Raw genomic sequence first — 15,084 nt, 5'->3', positions numbered from 1 at the left:
ACAAGAGCGCACAGTACCCACAATTCTCCCAATATGCTTGGGCTCCATTTTCTGTGAAAAGGAAAATATGGATTTACTGTGTGTGTGTGCATTTGGATGATACATGCACACAGAGACAAACCCTGAAAAGTCAGGGTTCTTGCTTGCATGTACCAAAACTGCACAAATGGAAAATCCATATTTTGCCTTATTCAGATGAAATGACAACCATATGTATCGACAGCATCCCAGGTAGTATGTGCTCCCATTGGTGGGTTGTATAGTTACATCTGTAAAGGGCTACTGATGTGATCCAATCTGGAGCTTGCCTCATATGCAATATAGGGAGTTAGAACAAGGTATCCTTGGGGATCATATCTTTCATTAAGTTTTCAGCAAACTTAAATGCAAAACTATCTCTCTTTGTCCATATCTGCAGAATGGAGGCAACACGGGGTGTATTCAACACACACTAAATAAGGCACTTAGCAATTGGATTTTGTCTGTGTAAGAATAACAAAATCCACTTACAAAGAGGTGGCATGTGAAAGCACCCATTGACCTGACTTAAAGGGTTGTTACTAAGAATATGTTCTCAATGCCCCCAAATGGTGTATAAATATAAATAACTTTATAAGCTATGCTAAAGATTTTTGGACCACCTCAGGGCTACCTATATTGATAACATGTTCAATAATAGTCTCATGCAGGGCAGTCAACCTTTTAAACATGAGTGGCAACACCCCACCCCCAATCAGCATCTACTGATGCAGATGCTGGTATGTCAACAAGCAGAAGAAATAGAGAGAAGAGACAGCAATTGTACTTAGCTGGACACACTCAAAACAAGTTGAGCCCAAATGACATCTTACAGTACCCCAGGGGCTTCTTTTCGACCCAGTTGGTGGGTGTATGGACCTCAGAGGTGGCAATGGGCATAAGTTGAGCCTGCAGTCTTCTTCTAAATTTAGGCTTGCCAGTTCTCTCACTTTCCCAAGCTCCTTCCCACTCCCAGTCAGCCTGCCAGTGGGGGGAAGCCTAGCCTTTCCACCTCTGGAGGCTTCAGACTCCACTTGGAAAGGCTTCCTCCTGGGATGGTGTGTCTGTGTCTTGAAGGGGGCTGAATGGGGGTGGAACAACATGGCTGTTCCCAGTGGCTGTGAAATCAGCCCAGACCCTCTGTTGGTTGCACAATCTTTTCAGAGGTCGTTTTAGGGTTGCCAAGTCCAATTCAAGAAATATCTGGGCACTTTGGGGGTCCAATCTTTTTGAAACTTGGGGGTCCAATCTTTTTGAAACTTGGGGGGTATTTTGGGGGAAAATTGGTGCCTCTACCTCACCTGGGGATTAGCAACCCTAGGTCATTTGCTTAGGAAAGGTAAACTTGAACCTTTGGTTGCTCTGTGTTACTTTGAAGAAGTTGGAAGTTCAGCAACTTGTGAGTATATATGCCAATCCCCAGGTGGGAGCAGGCCCTCCCTCACTTCAGAGTTATCGGAAAGCGGGGGGGGGGGGAAGGGAAATGTCTGCTGAGCCCTTCATTATTCCCTACGGAGATTGATTCCCATAAGGTGTAATGGAGAATTGATCTGAGGGTATCTTGGGCTCTGGAAGGGCTGTTTTTTGAGGTAGATGCACCAAATGTTCTGCATAGCATCTGATGACTCTCCTCAAAATGCTTTCCAAGTTTCAAAAAGATTGGACTGGGGGTCCAATTCTATGAGCACCCCATCCTTCATTATTTTTAATGTAGGGAAGGCATTTAAAAGGTATGCCTTTAAATGTGATGGCCAGAACTCCCTTTGGAGTTCAATTGTTCTTGTCACAACTTTGCTTATGGCTCCATCCCCAATGTCTCCTGGCTCCACCCCCAAAGTCCCCAGGTATTTCTTGAATTGGACTTGGCAACCTTATCTAAACTGCAGGGCCTCACCTTGGTTGTTTGAGTGGAGAACTGACCTTGGGTGCCAAACCAAATGATGTGACATGTCATTGTTCAGCTCATGTACCAAAATTTCCTTACCTTGGGTCTAATGAAGGAGCTGTGGCAATCTTTGGGAGCTTCAGTCTAAACATGAATGGGGCATTTTGTAGACCTCTCTAGCATGGCAAATTTGCTGAATAAGTCAACTCTTACCATCACCATGTGTTGACAATGATTGTGCAAACATACCTTAAAATAAGCGTTCTCCAAAATGTCACTCATCTACAATTTTACAGTGCAATCTGAAGAAGAGTTACACCCTTCTAAGTTGATCAAATTCAATGGACATAGAAGGATGTAGCTCTGTTCAGGAATGCCGTACTTGCTTCAATGCTACAGAATACTGCCCATGAGCAAATCCATCTGAATGGTTTAGGATTTTATCTGACGATGCAATTCAAGTGATATTTGAAGAATGAGGAAGTTGATGAGTACAGTATTTACATTTGGCAGGAATTCCTGCTTGGTGCATGAATGCAGATTTTCATTTCCAAATAAAGCGATGATTTTATTCAAAGCAACAGAGGAGACATAAGGAAGGTCTAGCTTTGTGTAGTTTACCCCCATGGCTGTTATACAGCTCCCACTCTCAAATTCTCAAGAATGGAAGGTTTTTTTTTTCTATTTCTGGGGGTCTTGGTAGGATATATATTGATTGTAAGCTATAAAGCCAGATGAAAAACTGATTTCCTTTTAAATGAGTTTCAGTAAAAGTGTTTGAATCAGAACATTCTAACTCTTCCTTAAATCTGCCCCTCACTTAAGACTGTCTGATATGAAATAGATCTTAGTCCTGTGTGGTCTTCAGAGATAGTCTAAGAGGCAAGTTGCTTTACCACAGGGCTGTTATTTATGAACCTACAGCCTGTTCTGCAGGATCATGATTGTTTGTCAGTTCATCTGTATGATTCCCCTGATCTCATTCTTCTGAAGAGCATGCTATTAAACTCTACCACAATTGTGATTAGGAGTGTTTATCACAAATCTGAAATTCCAGATGTGTAGTCATCCTCATGATTGTTTGTGCTGAGCTTACTGTGCACCACATGTATCAGGTGGCCACAGTTTGTTTTCTTGCATTAGCTCATTGGCCTTTGGAGTTCACACTTGCAGGTCCACTCACCACTCTGATCTTCTACTGTAGGCACAAAGAAGAACTCAACAAGCGCCTGGCCACAGAGGATGAATTTGCAGCACTCAGGAAGGTAAATTGCAGTTGCTATGATGGAAAGGCGGAATATGTTTACTAAAATGGCTCCATGTAAAGTTCAAGATGTAATGCAGCAGTGATTTCACTGCTTCACCATCCACCTATCTCGTGACGACTTGCATGTAACAACAAAGCTGCTGTGGATTGGGAAGAGTTGGTCATACATGGAAACAACCATGTGATTTTGTCTGCATGGGATGAAAGCTACATAGATCCATATACAAGCCAAAAAATAATGCATAAAAGCAACTGAATTTGGACATTTTGAGAAATTAGGTTAGAAACCTATCTCAAAATTCTTTGCAAACAAAACCAAAGCATCTGAATTTAGCAGAATTGTCAGCTATCTACTATGGAACTGTGTTGTTCTGAAATAAAGCTGAAATTCCTTAGAATGAGATATATGTTCAAAGAAGTGTCTCATATACTGGGGTGGCCAAACTTGCTTAACATAAAAGCACATAGAGTAAATGTCAGGTGTTTGAGAGCTGCAAGACATGAACGTCAGATGTTTAAGGAAGGAAGGAAGGAAGGAAGGAAGGAAGGAAGGAAGGAAGGAAGGAAGGAAGGAAGGAAGGAAAATGATGGAGGGAGGGAAAGAAAGCTGGAAAGAAAGAAACTTTAACTTTAAATGAATTCTCCAAGCCACTAACTGGCTTGGCTTGCAGATGTGATTTAAAGAGAGAAATGACTTCTCCAAGCTGGCCAATGGGGTTATGTGTGAGAGACCCACATATAGCTTCCAAGCTGCAGTCTGGCCACCTCTATCATATACCATAGGTTTCAGATTTTTTTTTTAAATATACAGGAACAGATACATAGACATTCATGCTATCCCTGGCTTCAAAGCTGGTTACATTCTAAACACAACAACTCCAGATCAAAGACCCAGTTCAGATGATGGCATCATCCATGCAACCAGTGTGGTTAGCAGTAGGTGTATGAGGCTGGTACTGTGTTGAAACACCAACACTGTGCACAGTTAAACAGGGACTGTATGTTGCTACCATAATTTCCATAATCATGATGACACTATTTCATACCTCTGCAATGACACATAAACTGAAAAAAACATACTCAAGTGCTGCTATTGTGCTCAGAACCCCACATTCACATCTCCATGTGAGATATGGTTCCAATAAAGTCAGTGTTTCCCTTCCCCAGGAGTTGTGAGAGCATCTGAATAGCACTCAGAATCTCAACTAGGCATAGGCATGAAATGAACCATGATTTGCAATTTGTGCATGAATTGTGTAATTTGTGGTTCATTTCAATCTGGTTCGTTTGCTTGTACCATGCCCAAACGGAAAAATGAACTGGCTTTTTTACTTGCCACATCATTTGGTTCATGTTTGGTTCAGTTTTCTAGACAACCTGGTGTGATTCTCCAGCCTTCTGCCACTTCTGGTCAGTTTCACCCCACGAAGATGGTAGGGGGTTAAAACTGACCGGATGTGGCAGCACAGCTTTTCCCAACCCCCTGCCAATTCTGGTCAATTTTACTCCACTCTGATCTTCCTGGGAATGAAATGACCAGAAGCAGCAGGGGGCTGGGGAAAGCTGCACTGCCACTTCTGGTCATTTTCACTCACAAAAGATTGGAGGAGAGTAAAACTGACCAAAACCAGCAGGAGGTTGGAGAAAGCTGTGCTGCACTTCTGGCCAGTTTCACTCCCATGACGATCCCAGAAGAGTGACATTGACCAGAAATGTCAGGGGGCTGGGGAAAGCTGAGCTGCCATCTTCATGGAAGTGAAACTGACCAGAAGTGGTAGCACACATTCTCCAGCACCCCTGCTGCTTCTGGTCAGTTTCTTGGTCAAGGAAAGCTGCCCTGCTGCTTCAAGTCAGTTTTCCCTCAATCAGCTAGCCATCCTAACAGCTGATCAGCCATGAATGAAACCAACCAATGAATTGGGCAACCTGAGGAACCATAAAACGAAATGAACCACCATTTTCCTGACTTGTGGTTGAGGATAGATTCAGGTGGGTAGCTGGGTTGATCTGAAGTAACACAACAATGATTGAGTCCAATGGCACCTTTAAGACCAACAAAGTTTAATTCTGGGTGTAAGCTTTCAAGTGCATGTATTTGTAAAAGTGTGCATGCACATGAAAGCTTATACCCAGAATGAAACTTTGTTGGTCTTAAAGGTCTCAAACTTTGTCCACTTGAAGATTGACAGTGCAATCCTAAACAGAATTACACTCTTCTAAGGCCATTGGTTTCAGTGGAACAATGCTTATGATTGCAGTGTAAAACAACACCAGGTTTTTTAAAAAACCAAACTATTCCAACCCAGGAATTCATTTTGAGAGTCCATATCTTCCTTTCTAACTTCTTTTTTTAAATATTCCGGGCTTGTTTATTTTATGGCTGTTTTACTACAGTTTTATATCTGTTTAACTTCTTAGTGACTAATTAATGTTTTATTATTTACAAAAGATTTGTGATTTGCTCTTTGTCTGCTGAGGTTCATATCCAATTATACCTGGTGTGAGGCAACAGTTAGTTGGACTAGGATCTGGGGGACTCAGGTGTGAATCTCCACTTTGCTATGGAAGCTTGCTGGGTGACTTTGGGCCAGTCACACTCTCTCAGCCTAACCTCTCTCACAGGGTTATTGTGAGGATAACATGAAGGAAAAAATCATGTAAGCCACTTTGGGTCCTCACTGGGGAGAAAAGATGGCAATGCATGAAATTATTAACGAAATCAATCCAGGAGAACAAAGTGGGAGTTCAGTGGCACCTTTAAGACCAACACAATTTTATTCGAAGTGTGAGCTTTTGTGTGCATACGTCAAACCAACATGGCTGTCCACCTAGATCTAAATAAATCCAGCTGCTCTTGATGTTCTGATTAATAGTGCAGTTTTAAGAACACTAGCTTGGGAGTAAGCACCACTGAATAAACCTGAGTAGGATTCTAAGTAGAGCCACTTAGGATGGCACTGTTCAGCCCTTACTCAAGTTGTTAGATCAATTTCTACATCCATGTTTAACAAAGTGGATTATCTCTTCACAGTTAACATCTATAAGAATACAAAAATGTAAGAAAAACCCTGCTGGATCTGACCAGTTGTCTATCTAGTCCAGCATCTTGTCTCACACAGGAGGGCCAACAGCAGGCCACAGTGGTCTGAGGCCTTCCCATGATGTTACCTCCTGGCACTCCTGAGGCTGACTGCCTCCAGTTGCAGTGGCTGGTAGCCACCAATAGACCCAGCCTCCATGAATCTATCCAATCCCCTTTTAAAGCTGTCCATGTTTGTGGCTGTCATTACCTTCTCTGGCAGCAAATCCCACATTTTAATCACTCTCTGTGTAAAGAAGCATTTCTTTTTGTCCCATTGAGGAAATGTCAGCCAATTTTTCTGAGTCATGCACACAACAAAGGAATGATTGACCTGTGATTACACCTTGCCGCATTAGAAGGAAAAGGCTACTTTGGATGCCAAAACAGGCATCAATAGTTAACAAAAAATTTCACGGGTCTATTTTGATTTACAGGTTAGCAGATTAGCTGGTTAGCAGGTTAACTACAGAATACTTAAAAAAAAATTAAACTACTGAAGTCCTAAAATTTTGATGCATTCTTGTTTCAAAAATCAGGCCCACTACCCTCAAAGCGTTTGAATATCAATGTTTCTTTGGATTCTTTTTAGGATATAGATACTGCTTACAAGGATAACGTCGATTTGGATGTGAAGACAGATTTGTTGATAGAACAAATTGTATGCTTGAGAGGTATTTATGAAATGGTAAGTGTTCTTCTTACATTGTTCCATTTGCCAACACAACTGTCCATATTGGAAGAGATATTTTAAATACACAGTGTGATCCTATTCATACCGGGCCACTCATAATTTTCAAATATGTACATATGGGAGAGGAAAGAGGGGAAAGATTGCTTTAGCAGCTGCTGATGTCACAGTGGCCCTAAACTCTGTATTGAGAGAGGCTTTTCCTTGCTGCAGGAATCGAGGTCTGGTTGGGGGGGGGGGGTATTTATTACCAGTCATGACCCAATATGTAATCTGCTTATATTGCAAAATCAAGTAGTTCTTGAGACTTGTTTTTTTTAACTTTAATACAGTTATACATTTATTTATGTATTTATTTATTCAACTTATATCCTGCTCATTCTCACAAAGCAGGCTCAAGCGGGTTATATCAAACAATTAAAACAGTTAAAAACAAGATAATATTCCAAAGTCAAACCACTAAAGCACAATCTAAACTTAAAGACTCTGCCTCAACAGTAGTGACCTATCGGTCCAAAAATCCATCAGATCCTAAATCACTAGAATGGAAGGGGGAGAGGCCTAATAGCAAGTGATGTCTGATGCCTCAACTAGAGTCCAGGTGGGAGAACACTGTTTTGAGGCCCTGTGGAACTGGAGCAGGCCCTGCAGGGCCCAGGTCTCTATGGGAAGCATATTCCACCAGACAGGGGTCAGGGCTGAAAAGGCCCTGGCCCTAGTTGAGGCAAGTTGGATGTCTCTGGGGCCAGGGACCACCAGAAGGTGTTGGGTTGCTGATCTCAAAGAACTGTGGGGCTCATATAGGGAGAGGAAGCAGCCCAATAGTATAACCCGAAGCAGAGTAATACTCTTTAGGGTTTGTAGAATCTTTCGGGATCAAGTGCCGTGCTCTACTGGAGAAAGTTTTCCTTCCAGATGTTTCGTTCTCAGCTGCGGAGAACATCCTCAGTGGCATTGCAGCCGGAGCAGGCGCTCAGACCTTCTTGGCTGCTGTGCATTGAGTGGGGCCAGGGCTGCTGGAGAGCTGCTATTTCTAGGCTGGAGAGGGTGTGATGAAAGGGCAATTAGTTTGTGGATGAGCCCATTGTTTGGTGGGGCTTCCTGGAAGGGTAATGATAAGGAAACTGGCTGTTGAATGTGACCATTGTTCCGTGTTAATTGCTGGGAGGGTTGGAAGGGGTTTGAAGATAAGGAAGATGGTTGTTGACTGTGCTGATTGTTCTGTGGAATTTGCTGGTTGTTCTGAGACTTTCTGCAATTTATAGTCTGTAGGGTGTTTTGCAGAGCTGGGTACCAAGATTGGTGGGTGAAAATGCCTTCTTCCTTTCTGTTAAAAGTAATACTCTTCTATGTCTGAATCAGTGGGCCTTGAACTATGCAGCTTTGCTTAGGTTTGAACTGTAACTGCACATTAATTCTCCATTCTCTTGCTTGGGAAAATGCATACGAACTTGGAAGATTTAACTTTGCTTTCAGGAGCTAATGGAACTTCAGAGAAGAGTCCATGATGGCACCAATGACATTGTCTTCATGAATAACCACAGAAACCTGAATATGGACAACTCCTTGAAAGAGGTCAGATGCCGATATGAAGAGATTGCACAGAGGAGCAAAGAAGAAGTGGATGCACGATGTGGAGGCAAAGTGAGTCATGCATTGCAGTAGGACACTGCAGGGTCAGAGCACTTTAACAAATTCAGTTGTGTTGCTTTGAGCTCAAGCAGGAATGACGGATGACTCTCAGATCTATTAAAATGCCAGTTGCTTTGACCCAGATGAATACAGTATTCAGTCATCAGGATGTGCTTATATTTGAATTAGATTCAGTCTGTACCTTCTTAGCCGGTGGTTCTATCCTAAGCAGATGCAGCTTTCTAATTCCATAAAAGGCAATGGTGTAACCTCTGCTTAGAATGGCCTTGTATTGCTAATGGCCACTTTCTCTTGGTTCATCCAGTTGACAATGTAGGTTACTAAAAGGGGTTGCTAGAAGGGATGACACCACAGTATATACCATGGAGTGGTCTAGCAAAGATTAGAGATAGCAATAGGGATACATAGCTACTCCAGGTCACTGAGGCCTTTGCATGAATGATATCTGAAGTCCAAATAAATTTGCATTGTGCGTGCTGAAAACAGATCTCCCACCATAACTGGTAGTGCTTTGAAAAATTGCAGTTTGTGACATTGTGATGTCACTTCTGGGAAAACCAGGGATTCCTCTCTAGGAATCACCAGAAAATCTAATGTTTTGCCATAGAGTTCCAAGTGATTCCTAGTGAGGCGTGCCACTGGGCAAGGCCTACTTGCATGGTAGGAAGCCCTCAAGGACTTGTAGGGAGGGCACCTCACTTTCCCCTGTATCCCCCCTCTCCATTATTTTCTCTTTCACCCCTCCCGTCAACCCTCATAGCCTCTCCTCTTTCTCTGCCTCATTCTTTCCTTCTTAGCCATTCACCAGCCTTCATTTTACCTCCCTCCCATCTTCAGCTATATATATTGTCAATTTGTTTCATTCATAACATACTTTCTCCACTGTGGAGAATATTATTCTCCTTTCCTCCCTTTTAAACTCATAACAACCCTGTGGGGTAGGATAGGCTGAAAGTATTGACCTAAAATCACCCAGTGAGCTTCCATAGATGGGGGTTTGAACTTGGGTCTCCCAGACCTGATTCTGAAACTTTAACCTCTACACCATGCTGGCTTTCATAGGGTGGCTATGGTTAACCAGCAACATCTAGGCCTAGTTGAGTCATCAGTTGAGGTGGTATCCAGTCACCTAGTGGTTGCTGCCAGGCAATTAGAGTTGCCAGCCTCCAGGTGGGGCCTGGAGAGCTCCCAGAATTACAACAGATTGTCAGATGACAGAAATCTGTTCCCCTGGAGAAAATGGCTATGGGCCCTCCCCATTTTTTTGTTTCAGATTTTTCTGCCAACCTGGAGCGTTTTTCAGATGTGTACAAATATCTCTCTGGTCTGCAGTTCAAGTCACTGGATTTAAGTATCCTCAGATTAGACTGATTTTACTATTAGAATATTTAAGTATAGTGTGAACATCTTTCTCAAATGTGCAGAACTGGTTTTCCCCAAGATCAATTGTGAGGAGGATTGCACATAGGAACAACATGGAGTAACTTGTGGTTCCTTATCAGCTCCAACACGTAATGTGTTTGTGTATGTGTGTGCATGTTTGAAACTTCATTAAGCATGTTTTCATGGCCCTTTTTCAGTATGAGGAACTTCGTACCATGAGCCGTATACGCCATGAACACCTGCACAACAGCCGCCAGGAACTCCAAGAACTGACTCGCTGCATCCAAACAGTAAAGATGGACATTGGAAAGCTCAAGAAAAAGGTTAGGCAGCTCACCTTCACCTCATCTCTTTCAGGGCTGTTTGAGAAACTGACTGGGATTTAGAATATGTTGGCCGACAACAGATGGCCAGTTTGGGATGGCTTCATACTGCCCCGAAAAGAGCTGGCCAAAAATAGAGCACCCTGGAGCTTCCAGAAGGCACTTGGGAAAGGGTCAGGCTGTGGACATCCAGGGAGTGTCTGGAATGCTCACGTGTCCCGTCTGCGGTTCCCAAGGCACTCTTTGGGTGCTTCCCGGCCTCCCAAACTGCCGGGGAGGTGCTCCAGTGAAAAGGCACCACATCCAAAATGGTGCCTTTTTGAGCCAGCTCCTGGCAAACTGGGCACAACTCGGGGGCAGGACAGGAACAGGAGGCAGATGTGCTCCTGTGGACATGCTTTTTTTGGTCTGCCTGCCTCCCATCCCCAGGGCAGCTTTAAATGCCCATCTGTTCTCACCTGTTATTTAACAATCATAAGTGTTGTCATTGATGTCAGTCTTTTGAGTAGATTTTTTTTTCAAGATAAGAATCAGAAATTTATTTATATTTATTTCTAATTGAAATTGGATGCTTACTTTATCTCTGAAGAGTGAAACACTGGCTCTAGTTATTCTTATTCTCTTCCTGGATGCCACTTTGATTCCCGCCCCCCCCCCCCCCAGTGGATAAGGAAGGCCAAAAACAGTTAATGGGAACATGGCATTCATTCCTGGGACTGCCAGATGGTCATTAAGACAAAGCATCCTTGTTCCTTATATGGTGTTTTAGTGAATTAAACCTAGGGTTGCCAATCCCCAGGTGGGGGCAGGGGATCCCCTGGTTTGGAGGCCCTCCCTCCGCTTCAGGATCATCAGAAAGCGGGGGGAGGGGAGGGAAATATCTGCTGGGAACTTTATTATTCCCAATGGAGAGCTATTCCCATAAGAAATAATGGAGAATGGATCTGCGAGTATCTGGGGCTCTGCGGGTGCTGTTTTTTGAAGTAGAGCCCCCAAATTTGCAGCGCAGCATCTGGTGCCTCTCCTCAAAATACCCTCCAAGTTTCAAAAAGATTAGACCAGGGGGTCCAATTCTATATGCCCCCAAAGAAGGTGCCCCTATCCTTCATTATTTCCTATGGAAGGAAGGCATTTAAAAGGTGTTCAGTCCCTTGAAATGTGATGGCCAGAACTCCCTTTGGAGTTCAATTGTGCTTGTCACAACCTTGCTCCTGGCTCCACCCCCAATGTATCCTGGCCCCACCCCCAAAGTCTCCTGGCTCCACCCCCAAAGTCCCCAGATATTTCTTGAATTAGACTTGGCAACCCTAATTAAACCTAGACAGGTGCAACTTCTTCCTCCTTCCTCATTTTTAAATGATACTTCCGCTTGGTTATTTCTCCTTCACTGCCTCTGGTAGTGCAGGTGTGGAAAACTACAGTAGAGGAGAACATTTGCGTATACCCAAATCAAATATATACCAGAAATAAGCCACTTCATCTCAGCTCCATTATATCTGAGTATTCCAAGTATAATGGAATTCTGAGTATAATGAAATGTTATCTTCCAGAATTTAAGGTGTCTTTGGGGCATTTAGGCTCTTCCTCTCTGCCAGTGGCCCTTTAATTTTTAAAGAAAAAAGGGAAAGAAGATATGATTGACCAGCTTTCTTCATTGCAGTCACTGTCCCTTCCTTCCTTCTTGGGGTTGGACTAGATGATCCTGGACATCCCTTCCAATTCTTTGATTCTATAATTCTGTTAGGAGATAGAGCCTGCCTGGGCTGTGACAGTCAGAGAATGGCTACTGGGCCAGTGCTAGGGCTCCTGGATGCAAACTCTGGCCTTTCAGGGCTTTGCAAGACCATGGTTGAGCGCGCTTCTACAAGTGGGGTACCTGCAAGTACTTGCGGGGAGGCATCACACTTTATATTGCCCCACACTTTCCTCTGTCCTTTTGCTGAAAGCCCTCAAGTATATATCCTTCCTACTCACCAGCCAACATACCTCTTATTTGCCAGTTGCTGTCTTCAGTTTTCCTTCCTCCACCCCACCCCCCGCAACATTCACCTGGGAAAACTATGGCCCAGTTTTGTGATACCAGCCACTAGGGTGAGCTCAGTTGTGTATCGATGGCCACTGGACTCAGTTGCATGGTGGGGAACCTGCAAATACTTGTGGGGCACATTCTTTCTCCTTGTATACCCTCCCTCAAAATGGTTCCTCTTTCCCTCTTCCTTGCAGCCCCACATCATCACTTTTCTCTGCTTCCTTCTCTCCTTTCCACCCACCAACAATCTACCTCTCTTATCTGATCCCCCCCATCTTCAGCTATATCTATTTTCACTTACTCCTCACCTTCTTCACAATAGGGACCCAAAGCAACTTAAGTAATTATCTTCTCCTCCAGACCTCACTTCTGCCCTGTGAAATATGTTAGGCTGAGAATGTGTAACTGGCCCAAGGTCAGCCAGTGAGCTTCCATGGCAGAGTGGTGATTTAAAGCTGGATCTTCTAGATCCTAATCTGAAACTCTAACCACTGCACCACACTGGTTTTTATGGGAGTCTACTGTTGAACAGTTGCAAGCAGTTAGTATTGGATAAGTTATGCAAATCTTGTAGTATCAAATTGCCCAGTGGCTACTGATAGGTATGACCCCAATCAGTTCTCATTCAAAAGTCATAATAGATATGGAAAGGGTCCTGCTGCCTCTCTATGCCTTTACTGACAGAAATCAAGACTTGAAGGCTGGCAATATTGTGTGGTTGCCTAGCAATTGCTGCTCAAGGCATTAATTTCTCAAAGCTACAGGCATTGGCGGGGAGGGGGTTACCCCTAATGTTTTGAGAGGATTAAGTTTCAGATTTTTCTGCAAACCTGAGGTGTTTTTCAGGTTTGCAGAAAGATTTGTCTTTTCTGTTCATGGTTCCAATCTCCAGATTTAATTATCCTCAAATTTGGCAATTCGATATATTGATTTTTTTCCTTTTTCACCCAGAACACCAGGCTGCAGGACACCATTGCCAATTCTGAGAAACGTGGTGATCATGCCCTCCAAGATGCCAAGGAAAAACTGCACGACTTGGAACGCGCCCTTCAGAAGGCCAAAGATAAATTCACTCAGCTGCAACAAGATTTTCAGGAACAGCTAAATGACAAACTAGCACTAGAGATTGAGTCCAACTTCTGCAGAAAACAGCTGGAAAGAAGAGGTTGCAGGTAGATGGAATACATGACATATAAAGCTCAAACCTCCACACATGATGATGCCACCACAGTATGAATAACACACTTGCATCCCATCTGCACTGGTGTTACTATCTCGGCATCCACACATAAGATTATGGGTTTCTGGGGACTGGAACCATCCCAGGATTTTTTCTGTTACAGTTTCCTAACTAGCCTACTGCCCCGGGACACTCAGCAGGATTTTAAAAAGTTTGAGGGGTTAGAATCCAGGCCTTGGTATAAACTCTCTCTAGCCGGGATTGGTAACTGTATAATAACGATGTAAACTGCCAGGAAAAAAATGATCTGCTTTTGAAAACAAGATGAACTTCATTCAAGGGTGGGGGGCACATACAACAGACATAAATATTAACTCATAACTAGGAGTTGTGAGATGTTAGGTTAGATCTCATAGATACTAGATCTCCCAAAATACTAGACTTGAGGACATCCAATGATGCTGAAGGGTAGTAGATTCAGGAGGGACAAAAGTCCTGGGCCCAGACTGGAATTTTGAGCTGGTAGATGGATGGGATGCAGATGGAGCAAAAAAGCATGACCAAATGTGCACGTCTTTCTCACATCCCACTACCGCCCCTGGGCTGTCCCACTCATGCTGCAAAAAGCTACCACTTCTGAAGTGGTAGCTTTTTGCAGCGCGAGTGGGATGGCCCTTGGGGACGGGAGCAGGATGGGAGGTGGACGTGTGTGTTTGGTCACACTTTTTTGGTCCGCCCGCATCCCATCCTTCTACCAGCTCAAAATGCCGGTCTGGACCCAGCCAAGGAAATACTTCTTTACACAGAGAGTAATTAAAATGTGGAGTTTGTTGCAAGAAGATTGAAAGCTTAAAAGGGCATTAGATAGATTCATGGAGGATAAGTTTATCAGTGGCTATTAGCTATGATGACTAAAGGAGACCTCCACATTCAAAGACAGTCAGCTTCTGAATCCCAGTGCCAGGAGGCAGCATCAGAAGTCTTGGCCTCTGTGCCCTTCTGCTGGCCCTCCAGAGGCACTGATTGGTCACTGTGTGAGACAGGATGCTTGACTAGATGGACCACTGGTCTGATCCAGCAGAGCTCTTCTTATGTTCTTCAGTTGTAAATAGTATACGCCTTAGGAAATACATGGGGCATTTTCCCACAGAGCTTTCCGCGGAGCGACGTCCCTCTTCACCGCACAGCGTCTGTGCAGATTTCCCACCAACTGCTCCGCAGAACCAGGAAGTGCCGGACCTTTTGCGTCGCAGATGTAAACCACTAAAAACCAGTTTACGTTAGACGCAAAAGCCGCGGCTCTTCCTGGTTATGTGGAGCAGTTGATGGGAAATCCGCGCAGACGCTGTGCGGTGAAGAGGGACGTCGCTCTGCGGTAAGCTCTGTGGGAAAACGCCCATGGTCTCAAACAGATTTGTAATATAGAAATACACTAGTTTGCAACTAAATTACACTCCAGACCCAGCAAATCTTACCGGCTTACTGTGGCACCTCAATACACTCAGGGTTTTCGCACTTACGTTTTACTGGCACGACGACCCTCCTCACGCCGGCGGATCTGCAGTGATTTCGCACT

The 15,084-nt window shown here is 43.8% G+C and overlaps 1 protein-coding gene and 1 long non-coding RNA gene across 2 annotated transcripts; both read left to right on the top strand.

The window, feature by feature from the left end:
- The first annotated feature begins 3,112 nt into the window (after nt 1-3,112).
- Nucleotides 3,113-8,578, top strand: LOC132580981 (uncharacterized). The gene is made up of 3 exons (XR_009556106.1): nt 3,113-3,168; nt 6,842-6,937; nt 8,417-8,578. It is a non-coding gene; the product is annotated as an uncharacterized LOC132580981 (long non-coding RNA).
- Nucleotides 8,579-10,216: 1,638 nt separating this feature from the next.
- Nucleotides 10,217-13,532, top strand: LOC132580963 (keratin, type II cytoskeletal 2 epidermal-like). Its single transcript, XM_060251952.1, has 2 exons — nt 10,217-10,299; nt 13,280-13,532. Exons 1-2 carry the CDS (start codon nt 10,273-10,275, stop codon nt 13,502-13,504), a joined length of 252 nt encoding a protein of 83 aa, XP_060107935.1. The 5' UTR covers nt 10,217-10,272; the 3' UTR covers nt 13,505-13,532.
- Nucleotides 13,533-15,084: the final 1,552 nt, after the last annotated feature.

Source organism: Heteronotia binoei, chromosome 13 (assembly GCF_032191835.1).
Source record: "Heteronotia binoei isolate CCM8104 ecotype False Entrance Well chromosome 13, APGP_CSIRO_Hbin_v1, whole genome shotgun sequence".
In the NCBI taxonomy this organism is placed as follows: domain Eukaryota; kingdom Metazoa; phylum Chordata; class Lepidosauria; order Squamata; family Gekkonidae; genus Heteronotia; species Heteronotia binoei.
The sequence above is the reverse complement of the archived record's forward strand: the minus strand, read 5'-3'. Positions and strand labels throughout refer to the sequence as shown.